Raw genomic sequence first — 26,217 nt, 5'->3', positions numbered from 1 at the left:
GAATCATCGATTCTTTGTCGTTCATGCCAAACAGGAGATAAGCTCCATTCAGCTCAGATAAATATTCATCGCTGTGCTTGTTGTTTCTGTGGATAGGATTAGGCACAGCATATTAACTGCCCCTTGGGGTAAAGGGACGATCAAGGCGGATGGCTTGTCGACGCTTGCAATCATATTACTTGAACCATACAAAGTCACTGATGAGACAGCCTGTTGATGCATACTCGAGCGAATCGTTTCATCCTTCAATCCGATGAAAATTCAGAGTAGAAAATGTGACTTGGTAAACTAATCCTAGATCAGTCTCGGGGTCTTTATAGTGTGTGATTTCCATGCAACTACGGATATTAAATCAAACTGCTGAAATAATGCCTTGATAACGACTTCTATAGACGATTTCATCGGACACACGCGATGGCCCGCAGTTAACTTCCAGTCTGTAATCATCATTTTTATATTTAATTTATATTCATGTTAATTTTTATTCATATTTTATTGTATATTAATCGCATTAAATTATTTTAAGACTACCCAACAGTTATAGATTCTTTGCGGAGATCAAAGTTTGGGCCATTGTTTATGTCGTTGCTGCTGAAACCATCTATACTCCCTTGATCCGGCAAACAGAAAGACCTGCCCTAAACTCATGCCATTGATTGAGCTACTGTAAGTGCTATATGACAATACCCAAAAAACTTTTTGGGGTGTTCAACATACAAGCAACACTTTATTCCACATGGGAACACTAGGAAATAAACAAAGTATATACAAAAATGAAAACACTTAAACTTTAAAGGAGACATCAGATGAAAACCCCACTTTTTCTGTGTTTAAGTGCTATAATCGGGTCCCCGGTGCATCTAGCAACCCAGAAAATGTGAAAAATAAGAACCCAGTAAGTTTGTTTTGGTGTGCCTTTCCCTGTAACCATGTGAGAAATCGAGCCGTTCAGATTTCGCTCCGATTGTGACGTCCAAAGCGGATTTTATTATAACGTTACCCCCCCTTAATCTACACAGTTCTACCCACCGCGCTCCGCCATTGTTGTTTTCACAAGCGACAGCGGTGTACGTGACGGCATGGCTAAAGTTCGTGGACAACATGCAATGTAGTCGCTGTACAGAGTCCAAACCATCAGAATCCATAAGTAAAAACCTGCTTGTTTGTGCGAATCACTTCAAACCGGAGTGCTTTTTAATCCTGGGACAGTACAAACAGGATTAGCTTCAAAGTTGTTCCTCAAGAGGGATCGAGACCGACTGAACGAGACAAAACTGCCGATGTAAGTAATATTTATCAACAGTCTGAATTGACGTAGGCCTACATGTATTGTATATATAGGAGGATAACGTTAGCATATGATAGCGAAGGGAGCTAAGTCAGTCACGGGCTAAATAGAACAATCAAAGCCAGTGTTAAACTTACTGTATATAAGTGCAGATGGACACTTGGAGTTTAGCTGAATGAATGTTAATACATTATGTGCGTTAATATGTTTAGCTGCGGCAAGGTGTTTGTTTTGCTAATGAACAGGGGCGAACACTGGGGTTAGTTTCGTTTTAAACGTCTCAAATCATTCGTGCTTAGGCTGAAAAATCTGTCACAGCAAACTAGCTCTCACATTGTGTGTGTAACGTTATAACTTGTCAATGACTAGCGCTAAAATCCATGTAATTCCGCTGAGATCTGCACTGGATTCTGTGGATTTTAGGTAAGCATACACGCACAATGTAACCACATTAGCTGTTTGCTGTGACTGATTTTTTTGTCTCTAGACGAATGATTTGAGACATTTAAGATGAAACTTACCGCAGAGGAATTCAGGAAATATCATTTAGCTAAACCATTGCCACTGCACGTGTGTTGTGTTGACACGCCGAACAGAAGGGGGTGGGGTTCGCTGTAACTCATTATCATTTAAAGAGACATGCACCAAAACGGGTTGCTGTGAGCATAGCTGTTTTTGACGAGGCAAGAAGGGTTTTGTTTACACAGCCATTGAGTGTTTTCAAGCAAAATATGTTCCAGACATTTCATGAAGACCCTAATAAATCATACCATCTTGTTGAAAGTGCTCGTCTGATTAGACCTTTAAGAGAGTAGCGGACTGCTGTGAACACATTTGTTGCCGAAATTGAATATCATTATGTGTTTATTTATTTATTCTTTATTACCTAGATTCAAAGTGAGCTTCATCAATTATTCAAGGCTTTTTATGGCTTTGCTTCATATTTTAATGCATTACATCTATGCAGGCACATTACCATAAATAATACAGACACGCTGAACCAAGCTAATCATACTATCAATTTGTTTTCAAGATATATTTTATTTAAAGACTCATTTGTAAAACAAATTAAAAAAGGACAACATGTATATGTTGTGTAAGTACCTGTAGCCTGCAGCACATATAAACGTATTTGTGTATTGAGATATTTTGTAGTTTTTAAAACTTTCAAAGCAGAGTTTTAATATTAATGAATTTATAAAACCTATGTTTTACTTACCTTAATTACCTTTTAGCAAGTACACTGATCATTTTTTTAAAGAATTTCTTGTATTTTCAGTAATATTGTTGAACATACAATATTTCACCTAGGTAAAGTGAGCAAATTCAAAGAATAATGTTCATTTTTCCTAAAACACATATGTATTATGACTTTTAGTTAATGTAAACTGTCTTTAAAAAAAACTTTAAAGACTGACCCTGGTTGAGTTTTCCCAGATATCAAAAATAGAACAAACGTGCTTTCTTTTTGCCGAGATAAAAAGCAAGAAAATGCCACTGAATGTGGTCAATTCTGTTTAAAGTAAAAATGTGTCTGAACAGTAAAACTAAACTGTAAACATAACGATACCACTTTTGATGAGAATCATAAATGACTTACGCTCAACACAATGTATCATATGCACCTATATAGTCAAAACATATACTGTCACTGTCTGTCCAAAACATCAGATTTACAAATTTGCTGTTTTTGAGGAAATGGAAATAAAACACTGTAAATTATTAAATGCGGTGTTGTCAAAGTTGACAAGCTCTTTTTAATACTTTATATTGGTTAACTATATGCAAAACCCAGTGACAAACAAAAAGAGTAACTAATAATCACAAAATATACACATGCAAGTTTTCAGAAGGACAGCAGCGATATGGTACATAAAATGCCCCAATGCTTACAGTTACGAATCAAATACAAATGCTGTAGTTAGTATGCAAATGATACTGAGAAACAACAAGAAACAGACTACTGTACCTAATCTAACCATAACAGTTCTGAATAGCATTTGACCTTGACCTTAACAAAATCTCCCATCTGCTCTTAAACCAAGCGAGTAGGAGCAAACCATTAACAAAACTTGTGAACAACCTTTCAAGAGCTTCACCATGTTAAGTAAAGTGGGCAGGTGAAACTTTGACAGGAGAATGTTTCTCGAGGAGACAGCCTAGGCAAGCTGGGCATTAAAGTGTCAGAACATTCAATACCAAACTATCATTCAAAGGAGACGACCACAAAGGCTCCATTAGAGAGAATCTAACATTAAGGACTTTAAAGTCATTTAATTCAACACAGTTCAGAAGACAATGTTAAAATCTTGCTCGGTAAAGTGCAGAAATGTTTCGTACAGTCAAAACATGAGCTGACTGCTTTCGCTTTATAGATTGAAATGTTGGGGGGAAGATCTTCACTCTTTCTGTGTGAAAGTTGATTTCTGTGTGTTGGCGTCAGGAGAGACCAAGATGGCTAAAGCAGCATTTGGGGTGAAGTGTTCAGGTCAAGCATCCTGCGTGTGGGCTAGACAACCATACACAGAGCGAACTGCAGCACTATTTAATACACTCCAATGTCAACTATTACATTAGTCCTTTTTAAGGGTCCAGTGTATTAAATTTAGCAGCATCTAGTGTTGAGGTTTTGAATTGCAACAAATGGCTCACTCCACCCCTTCCATTTCCAAGCACTACGGTGGCTGCCACGTTTTTGCTTCTTTGCCGAAGGAGATAACATATTTATGAAACGGACTCTGTAGAGCAGTTTGTCCGTTTAGGGATACTATAGAAACAACACGGGAAATCCCAGGTAAGGGGACCAGCGGTGTGTAGATAATAGCTCATTCTACGGTAATAAAAACATAACACTTTATTATGTAAGGTCTTTATACACCTCTGAAGACATGGGTGTGTATATTATATTGCATTTCTGTCAATAGATACTCACTGATACACACTGAACCATCAACACAACTGAAACCAAACATTACATTTTAGTATGTGACCTAACTTATGCACACTAACTTCCCATTTCTAATGGTGGCCATGATGATGAAATATGAGTATTTAAAAATAACACATGTATAGAACAGAACTATATAGCTACCCATCAAATTATGAGCACTAAGATGATCTCCATCCAGGTCTTTTAGCTGAATCATACAATAAGTTTGGAAATGGTAAGTTTATTTGGCATTACGCATTTAGTATCTAAAGAGGAGCAGAGCTTACATCAGCATTGTTCCATCTCTTGAGCGGGGCTGGAGTCCAAGACGGGACTGTGCAACAGGCATAAAAATGCATAAAAAACCTGTACATCTCAATGCCTGAAAGGCTTAATTTTTCAGCCATCAAAGACCTGTCGGGCTATTCTGTGAATCTAAAATGAACATTTCTAAATATAATATCTGCCAGTAATTAAAGTGTTCCTTAAAAATAGATCAAATAAGAGGCTATTTTTTATTTATTCGTTGGGAGAGTAGGGATTCAGGTAAACAACAAATAATTCATGGCAGATTTGAGCTCACGCCAAATACAGCATGTCAAAATTGCATTAAAGATGCCTCGCCGGTGTTTCCACTGCACAAAAAAGTGGAAGCTATTAATAAAGCATATGCTTTGCTTCCGGTTACAGGAATGAATTAATAAGAACATTATTAGTTATTTAATATCAACAGCCGTCGTCACCATAAATTAGATTTTATTCTAGTTCATTCAGTTTGAAACCTTCAATTTATTTGTGCCATAAAATATGATTCTCATTAAATATTTGCTTTACTCTTTTGAATCTTTCAAAGAAGAAAGATGGTTGATTATTTTCAATTTTAAGCTTGCACACATTAAAAATGCTGCGTTGGGTCGAATATGGAAAAAGGGTTAAATTAACCTTGAAATTGTAGTTGGGTTTGCCTACATTTAACCCATGCATGAGTCAATCAAACCCATCATCTTTCAGAGTGTAACTGCAGTTTCAAAGTATCTTCCTTAGTATTGAAGTTTAAGTCTCTCCGCAGCTCATTGTTGTGTTTAAATAAAATTGTGAGGGCATGAGGGGGCAGTAATACCTTAATTAGTGTAACACGGTAATCACATCAGCTAAACATGGCAGTGGGAGCAGAAACAGATACAGGGAGTAATTATCACCTCACTCCTTTAAATGATGATGAATGTATCACAGGCTGCCTAAACTGATGTGAAGGAAAACACCAAAGGCAGTGAAAGTCTGCGGCATATGGCACAGCAGAACGTGTTAATAAGTCACTGAGATCTTTAGGAGATCTAAGCGATCAGGCTAGTTAGCGAGATGCTAAAGTGTGTCATATTTTCCTTGCTAAAATCCTATTTCCAATCCCTGTTTAATAAGCACATACACATGCACACGCACACACAAAGATACAGAGAGGTACGTCTATAAAATGTCTACTAAAGATCTGGAGAGCTGGAAAACATCTGCTGTGTAAAACTCTGATTATTGTCTTAGAAAGGTCAGTTTTACAACATTCTAAATTATAAACATCCTGCAGACATCTGACATGAGATGTCTTAAAGACATATTGCCGATAAGCAAACATAAAAAATACGTCTTGCAGATGTAAATGTAGACATAAAAAATAGACATCCCCTAGATGTATGTGTGCTATCAGGGTATAGGTACGAAGACACCATTTAGAGGTTAACTTCCCTAAAGAATGTAGACACTTGCCACATATACTATTCCCTAAAAGTATGTACTGTATATACATTTTAGTGCGTAGCAAAACAGTATGCACGCACCTGTAAATACTAATGCGAAACAGATGTGGCTGTCATTGCCTAGACCAGTGGTTCTCAAACTGGGGGGCCCAAGATGGATACGGGGGGAGCACAGATTTTGTGGCATTTTATGAAATGAAAGCAATTAGCCCCAAGAAGCAGTGGGTTACAGTGCATTTTATAACAGGTAAGGGCATTGTTTGGCACGACGTGAAGCATCACCAAACTCCGCCCTCTTACTCCGCCCTCTCGCAGTATAATGGGTAATATCAGCCGTTTGGGTGTTTATGGATCTTTGCTTTACATTTTTACCGAAAATAGTAAACCAACTGTGTACTTTGAAAACACTAATTTCAACATACTATGATTTGGGACATAGTAATTCAAATTCGAACACGACGCGAATTGGGAAGCATAGGACAGTCAAACAGTCCTTTTTTGTATTTGAATTGGCAATGCTTTTGGTGCGGAAATTACACATTTTTGGGGCTGGAACGAAATGCCTCACAAACACAGAAAAACCTGAGACTGTCCTTACCACCAAATCTGCACTAAGAAATGGAACTTGAAGTTCTCTGGGTATCAGGTGGGGTTTTTAACCTCTGAATGAGCCCACTGTGGCAATCTCCTCTGAGATACATATTAATCTCATTGTGCTGGCAGGCCTCCCATCTGAGATGATCCAATATGGCCATTGCAGCACTGCATAATTAGTTCAGATGGTTCTCCATGATGTCCTCTGTACTCAGGTGCAAGGAACATGTGATAAATGGTGACAGTCCATCAGTTAAATGACAAGTACATGCAGAAATGGATTTCAGCGAATTACATACTGTCCTACAGACTACAGTGAGATCTTTAAAAGCCACGGCATAAATCAACATCATTATGGCTATATGGTGTAGACTCAAGTTAATGGAATACAGATAACATCTAGATGTGTGGCATTCCACATTTAAATGAGAGAAAGCCTTGCTCTTTCACACAGTACAGTAGGACTTTTGAAAGTGTCAGAGAATGTCAGCAAAAGCCCAAACATCTTAAATCTTGTGGGAAATGAACTACCTAAAAATGTAAGTAAATTACTGATAGTACAGTCATTTGAAATTTTTTTTAGCTTCAAATGAAATCTAAAAATAAAAAAACACTTGGGATCGGACCACCACTATCATTTTGTTTGTTTTCTATACTGAATCCGAATCATTACTATATTTAAACTAAAATAAATGTTTTTTCCATCCAGGTTGTCGATGTGCTCCTTAGGAGCCACTTCTGCACAAAAAATTGGCAGCCTGGGTATTTATTTTCTAACGGAGTGACGCACAGAGAAGACTCATCACTGTGAGATAGACAGTAATAATGAATAATCATTCAACTACAATTTTGCTGTTGTTTGATTATATTATACAAGAGGTGGACAGAACAAGAGACAATGAACTCAAGAGCACTACAACAGCGACTCCTTGTGAACATATATACAGTCTATTTCATTTTAAGTAATACTATAATCTATATTAAAAATAACTTTTCCTTGTTTGCCCTGCCACAGTTCAAAAGCAAGTAAGAGGAAGCTGTGAAACTTGAGATTTTATAACTATACACAAACATGAAAACTATATTATTATTATTTTTTTAATGATTATATTGACTACTTCGCAAGATGTAAACAGAGGCACTTCGGGTTTCATTCATATTCATTTTATTTAATCTTACATGCATAATTAAAATTAAAATATATCCAGTAAAAATGTTGATTTGGTTATTTTCTGTTTGTTGTACTTGTGTAGTGTTTGTGTAGTGTTAAAAACTGAAACAGGAAGTTCTTCAAGACCAGTACTGAACCAGCGTTCTTTGCGCCATGCGAAGTGGTCGATATTAAAATGACCTATGAGCATATTTGGCTCGCTCAAGCCTCAAAATGTTTGCATCTACAGTGAACACCCATAAGAAGAGTATATGGATAACAATATACAGATACAGATAGTAATGATTTCAACCACAGGGTGATGTTTAGTACTCTGTCCACTGATGTGTATTACGGTATTAATTGAATCCTATTTAGGATAAAGACGACTCATTCGCATGAGCCAGATAGCACAGCATATGAAAGTGAGTGTCAAGGGGCTCGAAAACCTGGCGATGGCCGTGCCCAGTCTGCAAAAAAAGCTGCCACAGATTAAGCAGAGTTCCATCGCACCAGGAGTCTATAGAGCCAAATCCCCTTTTCCCAGCGACAGCCTGTATCTACATTTGCTTTTATTATCTCTCAAGAAACTTGAGACGCTGCATAACTATGAACCATACACTGTGGTAAATTCAGAATCAGATTCATGACTCGCCAATGATGGGTCACCAAAAAACCCTGTAGGTTTGTCAATATTTATACATTTTTTGGTCAACTGTGACAGTGTTTTCACATGCTTGCACACTCACTAACAAATCAAATCGGCGCATGAAACACACAGCCCATGGCAAGAATATTGCATTTAAGAAGGGTGCGGATGTCAGCATCAATTTCAGCAGGGCTGCTCACAGTGGTGCGGGATTGATCAGGGATTTACGTCTTTAAGCAGGTGGTCCCCATGGTTGTCAAAGCCAGACAGGAGGGAGGGATGGCAGGATTGCTTCAGCCCACAGCGAATCTAAACTCTTTAATGAAAAAGACCCTGTCAAAATTAAAGTCTAGTACATCAAAAGCCTGTCATTAGGGCTCACAGCCTCCGCATCAAATTATCAGTTTTAATGCTCCCTGAGGAATTCCATCCGACAAAGGATAATTTTAGCTATTCTATACTCAGCCTACTCAACCAAGGATTGGAAGCACAAAAACTCTATATGGAGACAGTGGAGAAACAGGCAGAAGTACAGTGTGATTTGCTTCATTAGCTGACCTGCATTTTAGTGCCGTGTTTTTTTGTTCATCTCACTACATCAATGACCTTTAACGGCAGTGGTTTCACGCTGTGTTTTTTGGACTTGCTTACCGTTAAGGCATGCAATGATCACAGCTAACTTTATTTAGCTCATTTAAAGCCATTTGAGCAAATCCAAATTTACTCACTTCTCTAGATCATGTCATTTTAAGGCACTTGTTAAAAAAACATTGTTTCCTCAGCCATGACATCATGGCTCCTTTCACTCAAGTTTACCAGTTTGTTATCCTTGACCGCTACAGACTACTGGCCCACACCCTCTTATTTACTTACACTTATTGAGCTACTGGCCGCCAAAATTTACTGGCCCAAATTAGCACGCTCAATATGTTGATAAAACATACCGAGAGCTTGACTGGAAGATGTCCAGATATGAAATGGTTTGCTTCTCGGCCTCAAAAAGCCGCATTGATTTTGTCGACCGAGTTTGGGGATTTGTTTTCATTGAGGGAGCTCCTCGGCTTGAGAGCGAAACAGAAAACGTCCAGGAAATGTAAAAATGTCAACTCTCTGGTGCTCCCTATCTCTCTAATGAGATTATTTTTACGATAAACAAGCCCCACAGCACTGTGCAGTGGTGCAGCACGGGATTGGGCGGAGGAGGAATTGTGTGCTAATGCCCGGGCTATGAGTTGTCACCTCGGCTCGGCTACCTGTGCAGCAGTGTTATCATGCCTATTTCACGCCTTGACACCACAGGCTGACCAACTGTGCCGAAGGTACCGGTGTGTGGAGATATGCACAACCAAGCAATTCTGAGGAAAATATTGGAACATTTCTTCAAACCTAGGTTCAAAACAGCTGACAGAAACAGCATTTGTTTCAGTCAATTGCATTATAACATGCTGAACTGCGGAATATGCAGCACTTTCTGACAAGACTTGAATTGAATAAAGATTATCTGTAGCAGCTGCCTACAGTTTATATTATACAACTTGTGTATAAATATAAATCATATAAAAACTTTTTTATTTTAATAAATACAAATATTTTAAAAAGTATAAAAATAAAGTTTATATGTTGTAAATATATATATTTTTATTCACAAAATTTTAAAGCATCCATAATACATTTAAATGTACAAAGTACCAAAGGGCCGCCAAAATACACTGGTTTTCTGACATGCATACATTATAGAATTTTAGCATAACATTGACATTTGTGGAAGCAGTATTTCTAAAGGTCCCCTGACTTAAGATTTTAAATGGATTTTTCCCCTTAATCTAAAATTAATGGTAACTGTAAATTGCATGGGTAAAATCGTTTTGGAGCTGCTTTTATGTAAAAAAAAAACCCTGCTATATACTTTGCTCATAAAAGTAGGAAAGGGCAGACACATCTAACACAAAGATTTTTGTCAAGGTAACTTACCGAGTAAAAAGTGAAGATGTTCTGTGACATTTTCATGAATATTCAAAACCTAAATGCATTAAGATGAAGGCAAACTTCAACGTGCATTACAAAATGTAATTTTAATGTGGTTTAAAAAGATTTTACATATCATGTGGAATTTAATAATCAGACCTTATTTTTAGTCAAAAAGGTATTTTAATAGGGTGCCAGATGATGGCAAAGTGCAGAAAACACAGTGTCCTGCTCCCCTATATCCCACAGCATTCTGGGCCAGGTTGAAGAGCCACATTTTAGCACCTCCGGCTATTTTCTATTCAAGCACAGTTGGCTTTGCAATTTGTCTCCAACCAAAGCAAGCATGATCCAGACGCTGTCATTTTCCCCTTTCTATTAAACACGCTGGAGCAGAAACCAGTGCTGGCTGTCTATGGAGCAGTTCTTATTTCACAACGGTCATGGCTAATGCACATTATAATTGCTATGAACACGAGACAATAAATCTTGATGCATTCGCAAACAAATACAGCATCTTGAGTTATCTCTGCTGCACGTTAATGTGGTCATCGAGTTTACAAAAGAGTCAATACCTGCTTGAAAGTGTCAAAGTCATGTCTGTACCTATATGATTCTGCACAACAACCCCTAATGCTTTAAAAAGAAAGAACAGTTGAATGAAATACAAGAAACTTGGAAATACACTGTAAGTGCTACTAACAACAAAAGGATGATGGGGTTCTAAGAGGCCTTTAAATAAAAGGTAATCCCAGTCGCTGTTGGTTGTGCCATTTCGAATCAAAACAAGCCAATACTTACAGGCCTCTATAGCCGCTATTTACTCGCCCATACATGCACGCATACTGGCATAAACACGCACTGCTCAGGCACATAAAAACAAGCAAACACGAACAAGGACACTTGAACAGATGGAAACATCGAAGAGACCCATGCAAGTAAACAGGCAACCAGAAAACACACACGCACGCACATTTGCAGTGTATTGGTCATGCACATCACATGGAGAGCTGTCTGACTGCTGCTTACCTCTGCAAATGGGTACTGGGAAGTCCCAGACGGCCGCATTGCCTGCATTAGTTACACAGGTGAGCTGGGGATGGCCGTCCAGCACGTAGCCGGTTACGCAGCTGTAGCGTATCTTGTCGCCTACGTTGAAACGTGTCCCATACAGGATGCCTTTGGGAGGAACGCCGGGGTTCCCACAGGAACTGCTCTGCAATTCTAAGAGGGAAAAGTTTTGTTTTAGCATTGGATTCGGAATACGGGAAATTACATCATAGAGACATGTCATAAAATTGCTTACGTTTGATTAGTGACTTGGTTAGTGCACAATTTTCTAGCAAAACTGAAAATTCAAGGGCTAAGGGTGCACATACACAACATTTAATACGAATGATGAGTTATTTAATTGCCAGTTTATGCATTATATCCTGGTTCAGTCAAACCCAAGGACAGAACCGGTGTGCTTGGAATTGAATGTGGCCAAGGGACTAGTGGTGGTGAAAAGAGGTGATACCTTCACACATTGATAGGTCTGGGTGGCAGCCATCTTGCCTGCAGTAGACCATAAATTCAGTCTAACATTCATAAAGTTAGATGATCCACTCAAACAATAGAGGCCTATTTACGCTTTTATGTTTTTATACTGTTTTTTTATAGACCTTAACTTCACTGCTTATTGCGTTTTCTCTTTTGAACAGTAAATGAACATTGTAAAGGAAACCAGAGAGCAATCCGAGTTAACAACATATATAAAACATGAGGAGCCTGTAAAAAGTATTAGAAAATACTGCTGATGTAGGATCAGTTTCTTTTATCCAAATTCAATCCATTCATTTTGAAAATGTGCTACTTTAAAACAATGTTAAAAATAAAGTCAGCTGAATAAAATTCAACTCTTCTTCACACCAGAGATTGAGATCCTATGGGCGGCCCTGTGATAAGTCTTCCTCAGTTTCAGAAATCTAATGAATTATTATTATTAGTTATGTTATGAACAGTAACAAAAACAGGGTTTATCAAGTAAGATTAATTACTCCATAACTTTAAGCAAGACATTAACCACACAGAGGAAAACGAAATGTCTAGACCTACAAAATTGTTTCTTATCAGTGTTTATATCAACAAATTCTTACTGGTTTTGCAGTATGTCGTATATTTGAAAATACTATTAATCTTTATGAGTTGTTTTCACATTTATATTAGGATTATTATAATCATATTCAATCACAAAAATATTCTCATATTCATAATCAAGAACGCCCTTAATTTTAAGCAAACTTAGTTACAGTTCTAGTTGAGAGTTTAGTTAGTTAGAGAGGCTTGTTTTGTGCATTGCAAAGTCAAAATAAAATTGCCCTTTTGTTCTATTTTATGACGACTACAAATTCTCGAGTATCAGTATCCGCCGTAATGAGTTGCTCATTGCACTGGCCCTGAAAATCCATACTGGCACATTTCTATATTTCCTCCTTGTTTCTTACGATTAAACAGCCATATTTATATTCCTTCCATCAAACAAAAACTCATAATATTTTACCAAGGATTCTCATATTGTACCATATATAATGCTGCAATATGCCATACTGCAAAGCCTTTCAAATCACATGGATTCGGAAAAAACTATACAGCTAAGCATTTTTTCTAACAGGGAAAATACATAAAAATAACATACATTTCAATTAAGCCTTTAAATGAACAGACTGACTGACTTTGAATCGCTGTACTCCCAGAAAAAAAGATATGACACAAACACAAGCTGCTGGACAAGCCCAGAGTCATATCCATGTCCCCACTTATTCGCTTGGCAACTCCTCTTATTTAATATCACTAATTACACACTCACAGAGGCAGCGAAACGGGCTGAAATTAAAAGACGGACACCATCCTGTCACCCAACATGCACCTCCCTTGTCAAGGCTGCAGCCCCTGATCTCTGGATGTTATGGATGGATAATTTAAACATCTTGAGGTGATGGCTGGTGCGTAAATTACACAATAAGAAGCACGAGAGGACGGGAACGTCTCCCTACGTGCTCATCACATTGATTATAACCTGCAGAAGCCTGATTCGCATTTAGGAAATGACAGTGTCGGAAACAAGCATCCAGCCTCCATTACCGCGGTGGATATGAAAAAGCGTCACATTGGAAGGATTAAATAAAAAAGGATAAATGTGATAATCTTGTGTCAGCAGAAAAGGCATTCAAAGCCCTTGAGGGCTGTCAATTTTGCCATTTAGAGCGGTGATGGATCGCTTGAGTTTGTCATTGGGGCCGACGGGAATAACAATGAAAGGAAAATGAGAGATCTGGTACATCAACAGAAAAGACAACAAAACCAGGCGACTGTCCACGCCATTTTCTGTAAATTTAAGCTAAGCAAAAGCAGTCTACGGTAAATTTGTGTTTTTAAAAGGTGGACTTAATCGTTTTTCTTATTAAAAACATACTGAATTCGTGCTGAACATCAGTCCAGTTCAATGTGATTTAGCTTCACATACTAAACCACTATGGCTGCAAAACACTAAAGAAATACATTCAAAAACTGAAAATTATACAACCAACATACAGTATTTCACATTGTTCATCATCACATGCTTTTATACAGAACTTTTTAAAATATTAAAATCATTCAGTTCTTGCAAACCATTTCAATAGACATACTGAAATTCAAGGTATTTTCTATCAAATTTATTGTGCAGCAAAATAGGACTAGAGTCTTAGTTTGAGGTATAATTTATTAAATGCCATTATGTAATGCTTATGGTTTAACAAACCCCTCATTCCAAAAAAAATAGATCTTATATTTCAAGTGAATTTTTTAAATATGCTTATCAATAATCAAGAATCAACTTTATATTTGCATACAGCCTTTCAGTCAAAGCCATTCCAAACACCTTCCAGTATGATTAGCAAAGGTTACAAATCTTCCTGTAATCTCTCTGATAGGTGGGAGTGACACAGAGACACGTCCCGAGGAGCGACTGGCTTTCTCCACAGAGGAGCCGTGTGAGCAGACCCACAGGGGGATAACATCTAAGCTTTTTAATGCCCTTCACCGGCCCATCGCTTTCCTCTCCTCAGCACCCCTTAAGAGTTTCTGTAAAAGATCACCACTGCACTTCAATCTGCAGGTAGATTCAGCATCAGGTTCAACTTAGAATTGGCCTTCGAGGAAGCAGCTCACAGCTCACTATGTGGAGCTCTCTAAAGACAACGGGTCGCATATTCACTGTATCATTTACGCAACCTGCACTAAATTATATTCATGAAGCTCATCATGAACATGTATTTGATCTTCTTCTGTGATCTTATGAAGATACTGCAGCATCATTTTCTCTTTTCTATAATGAAGAAACATCCTGAAAAAACATCAGCACTTAGCTTCTTTTAGACCAAGTGTCTGGTCATGTGAAATTAAACATGCCAAATGTTCAAGAAACCCCTGCCAAAGACGTGCATTGCGCGGACGGGAGGATGCGAACAGTACCCATGGCATTTCTTTATATTTTCCGGCAAATTTGCTTTAGATGTGACTCGAACAAATTTTGAGATTTAGCAAAGAACGTCTCAGTTAACAAAATAACTTTGCCTTCACAAAGTCACTGATTTTATATTTTAGTAATCATTAATATTTTAACAGCAAGGGGGAAAACAATTCAGAGATTAAAATACATTGAAAATCTTAAAATATAAATGAAGAGAATATTGCTGTCTTGGCAATTGTTCTCAAAAATGTTCCAAGGTTTTTAAACAAATCGAGTCTACAACATTATCCTTCTCTCCATTTCATCCGTTTCTCTTTCTTTGAAACAGTCCACGTATCTAAGCTTTAAGTCAACTTTAGGGTTGAAGAAGGTGGATTGGGAAATGAGGTTTAAGCTGTAGAATTAGCTGGCTCTCTTATCACCAGACCTCCATTCGGGCTGGTCATTCATCACAGTCCTGACATGTAACGCTGGGGCTGGACCTTGCAGCTTGGACTCTCGGGTGACAGGGCATTTCCTGCCCTCAATGTTCTATCTTTTGTACCAGTTAATATGTGGTCCATCGATTGCATTTGTAAAAGCTGGATGTACTTTTGAATGTTTTTTTGTGAAACTTGGTCTTGAAAAATGAAGCAAAATTCTTCAGCATATAGGTGGGTGGACAGAGAAGAAATATGCAAAAAGTGACTAATTCTCTTCGGTCTTTAAATAGAAAATCAGCATTATGATTCTGAATAATATAGATAAGAGAACTGTTAATGTTTCAGAAAAACGAATGTGAGCAAAAAATGTAAAAAATGTAACGCAAACAAGACAATATTATTCTTAATAAACCACAGCCACAACAATTTAAACAAAGAAAGGCTGAAATAGCATCTTTGACATTTTAAATAACCACCCACGTGTCCTCTTAAAGGGACAGTTCACCCAAAAACGAAAATTCTGTCATCGTTTACTCACCCTCAAGTTTTTCCAAATCTGTACACATTTCTACGTTCAGATGTTCCAAATATATTTCTCTGTGTTCATCAGAAAAAAAGAAATGTATTCAGATTAAGAACAACTTGAGGGTGAGCAAATAATGACGGAATTTCCATTTTTGGGTGAACTGTTCCTTTAAGAACTACTCATGCATGCTAAAATTAAGACAGCAATTTTCACCAACAGCTGTCTTTTCCCATAAGCACATTGAACTTCTAGAGAGAACTTGACGGCATCGCCCAGCCCTTTCTGCGACAAGGTCCAAGAAGACTCAACTTCAACATGCCGACACCATGCGGGAAAAATAAACATCTTATCCCTAAGGGGGAAAGAGTCTGTCATCCAACAGCTAAAGATGAACAGAAAACAACTAGAAGCTTTCCAGAGGCATACAATTTCCGATGCCCTCCCGCTGCCCAACGCATTACCATCCCAATTTAGCTTTAACACAGCCTGAGCCCTGTGCCGAAGGGGCGACTTTATTACAATGTGTTGCGACCTCTCCTCAACGCTCCCTTGCTTATAAATTATTCTCCTTTCGGGGCAGAGAAGGAATTCGCCCATCCACTTGCAATCCCCCGGGAACAATAAGATCTTTAAACCCGTTTTCATCTGCCAGGCAGGAATGAGTGTGTTGGCCTCGTCATTGGGTTCTGGAAGAGGTATAATGGAGACATTCTCTTTTCATTATCACAATTATGACTCCATTGCTGGGAGGAATGAATTTCTTTGTTTCCCGCCGGACATGGATCCTCAGTCTCGCACAGCTGGTTGGCTGAGATGGAAGGTATTTGTCCCCAAATAAAAAAATACAGGCGTTGCTCTGTGATACGCAGACAAAGGACAGGGGGGAAATGAAAGGTAAGAAGTAAAAATGTGAAAAGAAGCCTGTCAGGCACACTTTCCATCATACTTTATTATTGAGACAGATGATCCAGCAAAGTGGAAAGAAAAAATAAAGGAGGTACTTAAAGCCTGACCAGAAGTATTGGGGTCTATGGTGTGGATTTAGTGTTTTGAAGGTGATTCATCACCTCCAACTAGTGCTTTGAAAAACACTATTCTCAGATGCCCCGTCTGACAATAGATCATCTTGCTGGTCTTGGGGGTCGTAATGCTTTCAAAATTACCTAATTTGGAGTGAAAAAAGTGCAGTCTTCCTGTACATCAGAACTGAGCTGATAAGAAAAGCCACACACATCGTGGCATGTCATATGACGTATGGAAAGGCGTAATAGAAGGAAATGAAAGCCCGCTCAAATTGATTACTCGTGTGCATCAAAGGCTTTGTGTATCCGTGTTTGACTTCATATGCAGGCGTGTGCACACCTACACACTATACATTCACCTTCACATTGGATTATTGAAAACGTGACCTGCGTCATACACTCCCCGTCCATCACGGCTAAATCCAAGCTTTAACCACTTTGATCATCTGCATCGTGAGATCACACGAACAAAATGTAAGATTGCTTTTGTATATGATCCCGAACAATAGATAAAAAGCATCCAGGAGACTATGAACATGTTCATTATTCACCCCAACCAAATCACAGTCGGCAACACGCTTTCATAAACTTCAACCAAAATCTGACCTTGCTGCTTCAATGTCACCAGAGGAACCCAAAGATCAGCCACAGCTCAACTGCGTATCGATCGCGGTGTGCTCTGGTATGGAAGGGCTGTGCTCGTAGGTGTGGGCTAGAAGAGACAGGCTGAAAACAAATGGGTCTCACCATCAGCGGTCCATCTCAGCTTCTCTTTCTTGGATGCTCATCAAAAAGTACTCGGGTGCTTTTTGAACAGGCCTCTGCGCAGACACCTCGGATTGCCTCTCGTGCTAATTAGGGAAAGCTTTTTGAGCTCTGTGTAGGTGTAATTAATTTACTGGGGAAATTCATTATTGTTGCTACTCCGAGGGCTCCGAACAGAAAACATTTTTCTCTTTCCTAATTAAAAAGATAGAGTATCATTTATGACTAAATGGAATCATCGTCTGCAGATTACTTTTGACCCGAGTTTAAATGGAAATTGATACGCGGTTCAGCCATATGTGATAAATGGTAATCGAGACTCTCTGTTTGCTTAGTGCAATTCTGGTTTGGCTATTGTTGGATCTTTATAAGCCTTGAGGAAATGTAGGTTGATGTGGGAAGGATTTATCAAATTACCACAACCTTTTGTAGAATTGTTAAGAGCTCAGCTAATGGCACTTTCACATTTGAAAAATCGCTGCATTCCAACATTTGTTATCCAAAGTTGTGTCATAAAGACAGGAATGAATCATTTAAGAATTGTTCTTTTGTTGAGTTCTGTCATCATATATTTCCTATTAGGTCGCTGGGTTTTATGCGCATTTTGAAGTTTCGCATCAGAAACGAGTCATGGAAACCCCAAATTTTGAAATAAAACAAAAATGTTTTTACGGTCGCTGGAGGTGGTTTTTCTTTTTTGTGAAAAACAGTTGATGCGAATAATGGGAGATGGAAAGCTCTTTTGCGGAATAAATTCTGACGTAGTGAACATTAAAGCCACGAGACGAAGCGGCTGTTACCGTTGATTGTGTCTTTCTGCTTTCCAGATCTTTTTTATTTACTGTTGGTTACTAGGTTACCAATACCACCGTGATCCACTCGAAGAACTTGATGGAAAGGCACCAATTTTGCATTTGTCTTTTCTCCTGTTATTGCGAACTTTGAAAAGATTCGCATCACGTTTGGATGGAAACCCGGCTAGTGAGAAAATGTTATTTTTGAGCTGATTCTCCTTAATGAACCTACTGATCAGGTCCACGTTTATATAGACCAAGCGCTTCATTTAAAGTGGATAATTAGTGGAATTATATTTTTTGCCATTATTAAAGCTTGACAGATGTGGGCACTTCAAACCGTCACAACTACTGTATGTGATAAGATATACAGCCAAGAAAAAAATTAAGACGCCATTCCAGTTTTGCATTTTGTATTGTGGCAATGCCAGTCCAGTGCCTGTTGAATTTCAACAAACACAAACCTCAGGAATGACACCCGCCAGCAACTTGAAAGACTGAGAGAATGCAAAGATTTATGATAGTTGTGTAAAAACAGGCTGATCTTAAAATACATGTAAAAAACACTGTGTTGTTAAAAGATGAGTATGAATATTCAAGATCTGCAAACAATGAATATATTTTTGTTTTTGACAGTTTGTCCCGTTTCAAACATCTGCAAATAATGCAAAAACAATTGTTTTTATTTGTAATTTGGGGGAAATTTTGTCTGTGTAGTTTAGAGAACCATTTTTCTTAAACACATACCTATGAATAGTAAAATAATTTTTAGAGTGGTCTCAATTTCAATCAAGGGTGTATATGATAAATAGCACACAATATCACCTTTAACAGGTTAATAACTATATGATTTAATATTTATATAAAAAGTATGTATATTATATTAAGAAAGCTAAACAAATTCTAAGAAATGTGACCCAGTCTGTGAAAACCAGTTTCCATATAAAATAATTAGATAATAAGCATTAAAGTTTAACTAATAATTTCACTACGAGCGCTTTTCCACCATCGCGCCGAACCGTTTTAAGCACGTCTGAAACAGAACATTTATGTTTCCACGTGAGCCTGGTTCGGCAAGATCACCGTAAAGAACATAATGTGGGCTTTCACAGACTGGGTCACAAATGCTGGAAAAGGAAACCAGAAAACCATCTTAAGCTAGTTTTAGCATTAAATAACTGAAAAAGATGTACTGCGTGTGGGGAAAGGATCTCAATGACAATATCTGTGATTGCATATGTGCTATATTTAAGTAATGTTGATTATTGTAATCATTGATTGTCATTTTCCATGTTTAAGAGGTCTTCTGTCACTAAGCCCAGGATAAGTGGATGCAAGCTGCAGAGAAACATACTTTTCTAGCACTCTTATTGTTTCCACCTTCAGTATCTTTCCAGCAGTCCACTTCTCCCGTCCCATGTGCATTACAGCAACAACCTTTTTTCTTTGTTGTTTCCCGTTTGAAATCTCAGGCATTCTCTGGAGGTCTCTCTCCTTACACTGAAGCTCTCCACAGCTGTGCTCGATTCTCCTGCTTCCACTCCTAATATCATTGTGTGAGCCTCCAATGCGGGAGAACAGTCTCAATTATCCTCTTCCTGCCTCTCTTGGCATGCTCGAGTTGAGTCCATCTTACAGCACTCAAAAGGTTCATGCCAAATTGGAAATCTCTGTATGCAATTAGGTTGGCCACTAAAGCGTCCCATAAATCTCCATGTCAAATAAATTTGACATGAATTTATTCCCTGCAAAACTTACTAGTAAAGGTATAGATAACAATATGCAAAATAATCCCATTTGCGCAAAACTGAGCTGAAACTTTTTTAATCCTAGTAATGGTAGTAGACTGAAATGTAATTGAAATTATCCTTTAGAAATGTATACAGCAACCACAGAGATACTCTGTCATTATCCTCTTCCCGTATACAGCAGGCAACAGAAAATCTTTGTTTACTATATACAGTATACTCAAATTAAGTGCAGAAGTGATTTTTCGACTCAAAAGATCTGATTTACAGTTACATATAATACTGTTCTGTCAACATCCTCAACTTCTGCAGTGAGAAACCACAGAAAAAAGTGATCAGCACCACGGACAGCTCCCAGCCAGGCCTTCCTATGGAACTACAGCTTTCCACACAAAACCCCTTGTTTCTTCTTCAAGATAGCAGCTAAAATGATCCCTTTTCCCGCTTCAACAGCTCTGGGGGGGGGGGGGGGATTGTGTTACAGGCAGCAGATTGCAGAGATTAATAGCACCATCTACGATGAAAAAAAAACAGGGCCAAAAATATATACGTTTACAATGAAGGAGAAACGGAACAGGGGAAACGACACTTTATCTTCGTTTAGAGGGCGTGACTGTCTATAGCCTGCACCTCGTGAAGACAAGCGCACCGCTACGTGTCAGGGATCCTAATCAAACTATTTCACCAAAGAAACCCCCTCAAGGAGGTTCGGTATACCTGCTTATTGCCAGTTGGATAGGACCTCGAAATCTCTTTTACCTTTTTTGGCAGTGTGGCCTTCTCTTGGCGGTCTATTGCAAATTCCATTCGCTTAAATCAGCATAACACCGAGCCCATTCATGTCATTTGTTCCTGCCATCTCGGTGTCCTTTTATGTTCTGAAGAGACTGTGATTAAATCACCAGGTCCAGAGACCCCTGCTGGCGGATGTGATGTCAAAAGAATATTGCAGCCAAAATAAGAGCAAGAGAACAACACGAGGACAGGCCATGCTGCGGTGCGAAGATAGCGGGAGAGAATGGAAAGTCTCCCAACAGCCTTAGCCTGAGACACAGAGATAGTACTTGTTCTCCCGAAGAGGACATGGACTAAAAGCATGACTGACTCTCTCATTTTGTCGCATGTATAATACATTCTCAATGTCATAAAACAAGAAGATATATGAATTAGAAGGCGTGGAGAGGTTCAGTCGTATAAAAAGGTTTATGAACTAACTATGGGAAAGCATTCATTCGAAGTTGGAGGTTTGTTGAGACAGTGAATCACAAGCAGGTTCTCAGCACATCTATGAATGTGCACGTGTAGTGATATTTCGGTTTGAGTGGCTGCGAACAATGCCTGTGCCACTCTATTTGTTGAACCAAGGGATTGTTCAGCCAAAATGTAAAATGATGTCATCATTTACTCACTTTTATGTCATTCTAAACCCATATGGCCTGCTTTTATGCAATGAAAACAAAAGAAGGGTGTCCGTGGGTGGCTCTTTTTCCAATACAGTGACCACGGCTGTTACTCCCCATTCAATTTAATCGTGTGGAAATAATGGAAAAAGAATTAACGGAAGATGGGGAACTACCACTTTAAGGCAGAACATACGAAAAGGAACTATACAAAAACCAATTAACTTTCCCAATTAGCATTTTCTCCCTGTACCTGCATTAATTCCGATGAAAGTGCATCTTTTGCAAATTAACCAGTTCAGAAATAAATAATTGATTCATTTAGATTCACAGCATTTAACAAACCAAACCACCACACACCATCACCTGATAAATGATACATACTGACATGCCCTACATTTGTGCACATTCTAAGCCTGAGTGCTACTGAAAAAATCCTAACGGCAAATCTGCAGTTGTTCCCTTCTTTGATCTAGTTCCTCAGCCTTGCGCAGGCACGCTGGAGCTGCATGTCAAATCTGGTGGGGGAGGCAGGCGGCGTCAGTCAGCGGCCAGTCAACTGGAACTGGAGAAGACGTGTGTAAGCTGTCTCGCGAGATACCAGTGCTTTGATAACCCCGGGGGAGAAGCAGCATGCGTGTGTCGTGAATGCATCTTCTTTATTACAGAGTGTGTGTGTTAAATGATCCATACAAATGGTGTGATTGTGAACATGTGCTTTTGTTAGCTATCTAGCTACACTTTGAGGGAAAAAACTGCGGAAATACTTCTTCAGAAGATGGCTATATCTGACAAAACCTCTATTTGAGGAAGCAGTCGAAGAAATAAGAGCATAACAAAGCAATGAGCTACATTTCATGTTGAGCCTAAGAAAATCTCTTAACGCCTCGAGTGGCTTACTCTGCTTTTTAAAAAGAGGTGTGAACAGCAAAATTATAAGCCCTATAATCTTCAATAAAAAATTATATTAATATGAATAATCTGATATATTTGTATTGCAGTTAAACGCAGTTTAAATGACGGTTGGCTGTTCACTTTTGCAACTTGGAAAAGGGATAGTTCACCCTAAAATGAAAATTCTGTCATCATTTATTCACCCTCTTGTCATTTCAAACCTGTATGACTTTCTTTCTTCTGCAGAACAAAAGAGAAGATATTTTGAAGAATGTTGGTAACGAAACAACGGCGTTACCCATTCACTTATATTGTACAAACATAAAACCAATGCAAGTCAATGGGTAATGCCGTTGTTGGGTTACCAGCATCACAATCAACAGAACTGGTATGTACTGGTATGTGATTGATCATTTGTGCCCAGATGGTAAAATGTGTACCAGTACTACTAACGGAAATAAAATCAAGTCACTCATATTGAAACAAAAGGTAGATTATACTGTAGATGTGGGACTCCCGCAAACACAACCGTGCAGAAAAACTGTCCCGGTTCTTCATTACCAAAGCTATGAATACATCCCTCTAGATCTACTCTCAAGGTCAATCCCTCAGCTGGGCCATCAATCAAAGCAAAACCTCAGCTACAGCCCCCCCCCCCCCCCCCCCCCATCGCATTGTCGTGCATGCCTACAACTGAAGTGGATGCTAGCAAGCGGGCACCTCGAGTGCTAATTTAAGAGCCGAGAATAAATCCAATATCTGGCAATGCAGAGACTGCGAGATGTACAAAATGATTAGTCAGGGGGAGTATGCCGTCTTGCATTATTCACCTTGTTAGGATCAGGCTGGCCAAGGGTGAGGAGCTTCTTGCATGGCAGTCACTGTGCTTGAATTAATCCTGTCTGACCTGCATCTGCATCTGCATGCATCAGTAGCTCGAGCATTACGTCACTCACTATTACGAAAAATAGCTCTGCTGAAGTCAACAGGATGAAAACAGGAGCCAGGCCCCAGATATAAAACACAGAGGCGTCATATCATGATGCAGGTGAGACAGCATTCTGTATCACAGGAAGTCCCTGTAGAACAGAAGACGTCAAGAGCCAGCAATAGTAGCAACTACGAGAGAGAGTGGGAGAGAGATAAAAAGTGGGAGAGAGAAAATCCTACGCGAAAATCTTGTACAGATTTCAAATGTGATACGAGATACGTGGTGGGAGTGCTGTCACAGTTCTCCATCAGTCGCATTTGTGTATCAGCTTAAAGGGGCATCAGTACGATTGTGTGACTTCACTGTTCAAGTTGCTGTGCTTCACACTTTTTAAGCACCTACCAATGCTAAAAATATACAGTGAGCTTTCATACCCCTGGCAGGATCTGTACAATAAGATACCGCCCTCCTGTAGCGCAGCTGGTAGAGCATGGTCCGATGACTGAAACCAAGAGAATGCACATCGCAAAAAAATGCAAATCTTGGATATACTGTAGTTTTGTTTTGTATTTAACACTATCCTTGCATTATCATGCCATTCCAAACCTGTATGACTTTCTTTCTTCAGCAGAAAACAAATGAAGATATTTTGAAGAATGTCGATAACCAAACAACATTTCCCCCAATTGACTTCTATTGTATGGACACTAAACCACCAACTATCCCTTTAAAGAGACGATAAAGTACATGTTTACATCACAACAGCTAACAAAGCTTTTTAATTCACATTTAACCTCTCTAATAAGAAACATAGAAGGACATGGTTACACACGCTGAGTGGAATTCACATTGCAATCTTCCTGAGAGTTACGACAGATGTTAACCTGTCACAGACTGACAGCATATACAGCCCTGTGGCGCAGCTCCACATGGGGGCTCAAAGCCCAGCTCTGGCTGTTCGAACCGTGCAGCCGTGCAGGAAATCTGGAGTCAGGTGCACATCACTGCTAACATATCTGGATAATTTAGATCAGATCAGCGATGTTAATCAGACGATCAACCCCATTTAATTCTGATTGGCAACCAGGTCATTATGGTAAATAGCCAAGTGATAAAACCAATGAGGCAAAGTTCATTTTTAAAGATGACACAATGATGTGCGAATAACTAGACAGTACTGAAAACATCAATACATGCTTGATGTTAAGTCATGCTGGCAAGATATCAGCAAGGCATGAGTGAGATAGAAGTTCAACACATTTACTTGACAACACAAAGATTATTTGGCCTTTTAAATGGGCATGTTGCATTGTGAAAGTGAGATTCATTATGAGTGCTGAACTCGGATGACCTCTCGAAGCTGTCAAAATCCACCACGGTGAAAGAGAAAAGAGGGCTATCATTGGTGCTCAAGGTATGTCATTTTTGTCGTTATTATATACTGCAGGAGACGACGGCTCTCGGCTTTGTAATTGTTATTGATGGTGTGGCGATGCTAGTGTGATTTTTGTCTACACATCAAGAATCCTGTATTCTAACACAAGATTACCTTTCTAATCCACTGCATTAACAGCACGTGCCGAGCAGGGAGCAAATAAAACAGAATTGCTTGAAATCACCTTTAAAAGCGAGGTTTCGCTGCATATCAAGTGCTGCCACAAAAGTATAATAGGAGTCTTTTTGTAACACTGACACTATTATCTTTTTAAAGGAAAATGAAAAATGCAACAATTATTATATGTTATTACAATGAATGGTGACTAAGGAATCCAAAAAGGAGTAACCAAACTGACATTATTACAGCTGACGAGAGCTTACTCATAAAAACAATATGGAAAATTTAATGTGTTATTCATAAAATAAAAATAATTAAAGGACCAGTGTGTGATTTAGCAGCATCTAGCAGTGAGGTTGCAAATTGCAACCTACAGCTCACTCCACCCCTCTCTTTCAAAGCACTTTAGTGGCAGACACAGGACTAAGATGTCGTCACGTTTTTCGCTTCTTTGCTGAAGGAGATAATTATAAACATTACGAAACGCGCTTTGTAGAGCAGTTTGTCCATTTAGGGCCACTGTAGAAACAACTTGGTGAATTCCATGCAAGGGCACCCGCGGTGTATGTAGATAGAAATAGCTCATTCTTAGGTAATAAAAACATAACACTTCATTATGTAAGGTCTTTATACACCTCTGAAGACCTAGTTATGTTTATATATTTCATTTTTGTCAATAGATCTTCTAAAAAATTACACATTGGACCTTCAAAACATTGGTGCCTTATTCATTGCAACTGCATGAAAACGAATAGCCAATACGATTCTTTATCATGGTTCCCCTTGTTTCCAGAAAGAAATAAACTCAGTGGTTTGAGACAATGAGTGTACAACATATTTTTAGGGGGGTGAGCTATTCCTTTAAAAGAGTCAAATCAAATCCAGCACAAGCACACACACACACACACATATACACAGAGCTCTAACTCCCTCAGTGACTAAAATGTCACTGCAGAGGCAAAGCCACTCTGCTGCAGGAATATTAAAACTACACAGCCCTCCATATTTAAGACCTGAAAGTTAGCTGGCGGGGTTACGAGACTCTAAGAGCAAACTCTTTGATGCATCTACACTGAAATAATCTGACGAATGTGACACAGCAGACACACTCATTTTGGAAAACTTTAACTGAGGCTCTGCAGAGAAAGGAACTTGCAGTTCGGGGCTCTTCCGGTATAATCCTCAGCTTTAGTCTGGAGAGCAGCAGTGGATACACACTGACTCATGTACAGCACTGCAGTTACAGATACTGCAGAGAAAAGAGTGGAAGGAAGTAGTCAAGATCCAGGAATTAAATTGTGTGGGAAGTTACAGTATTTCCAGTCAGAGGTAAAAGTATAAAAAA

At 38.8% G+C, this 26,217-nt stretch overlaps 1 protein-coding gene across 5 annotated transcripts in view; it reads right to left on the bottom strand.

Moving 5' to 3' along the window:
- The window catches only part of csmd3b (CUB and Sushi multiple domains 3b), a 363,456-nt gene that overhangs the window by 231,458 nt on the left and 105,781 nt on the right, over positions 1-26,217 (bottom strand). For all 5 annotated transcript variants that reach the window (XM_057354136.1, XM_057354137.1, XM_057354139.1 and 2 more), the window contains exon 4: positions 11,353-11,547. In XM_057354136.1, the coding sequence (XP_057210119.1) occupies positions 11,353-11,547 (195 nt within the window). The remainder of the gene's footprint in view (positions 1-11,352; positions 11,548-26,217) is intronic.

This window comes from Triplophysa rosa, linkage group LG16 (assembly GCF_024868665.1).
Source record: "Triplophysa rosa linkage group LG16, Trosa_1v2, whole genome shotgun sequence".
Classification (NCBI taxonomy): Eukaryota; Metazoa; Chordata; class Actinopteri; order Cypriniformes; family Nemacheilidae; genus Triplophysa; species Triplophysa rosa.
Note: the sequence above shows the minus strand (reverse complement) of the source record. Positions and strands in the feature narration are given on the sequence as shown.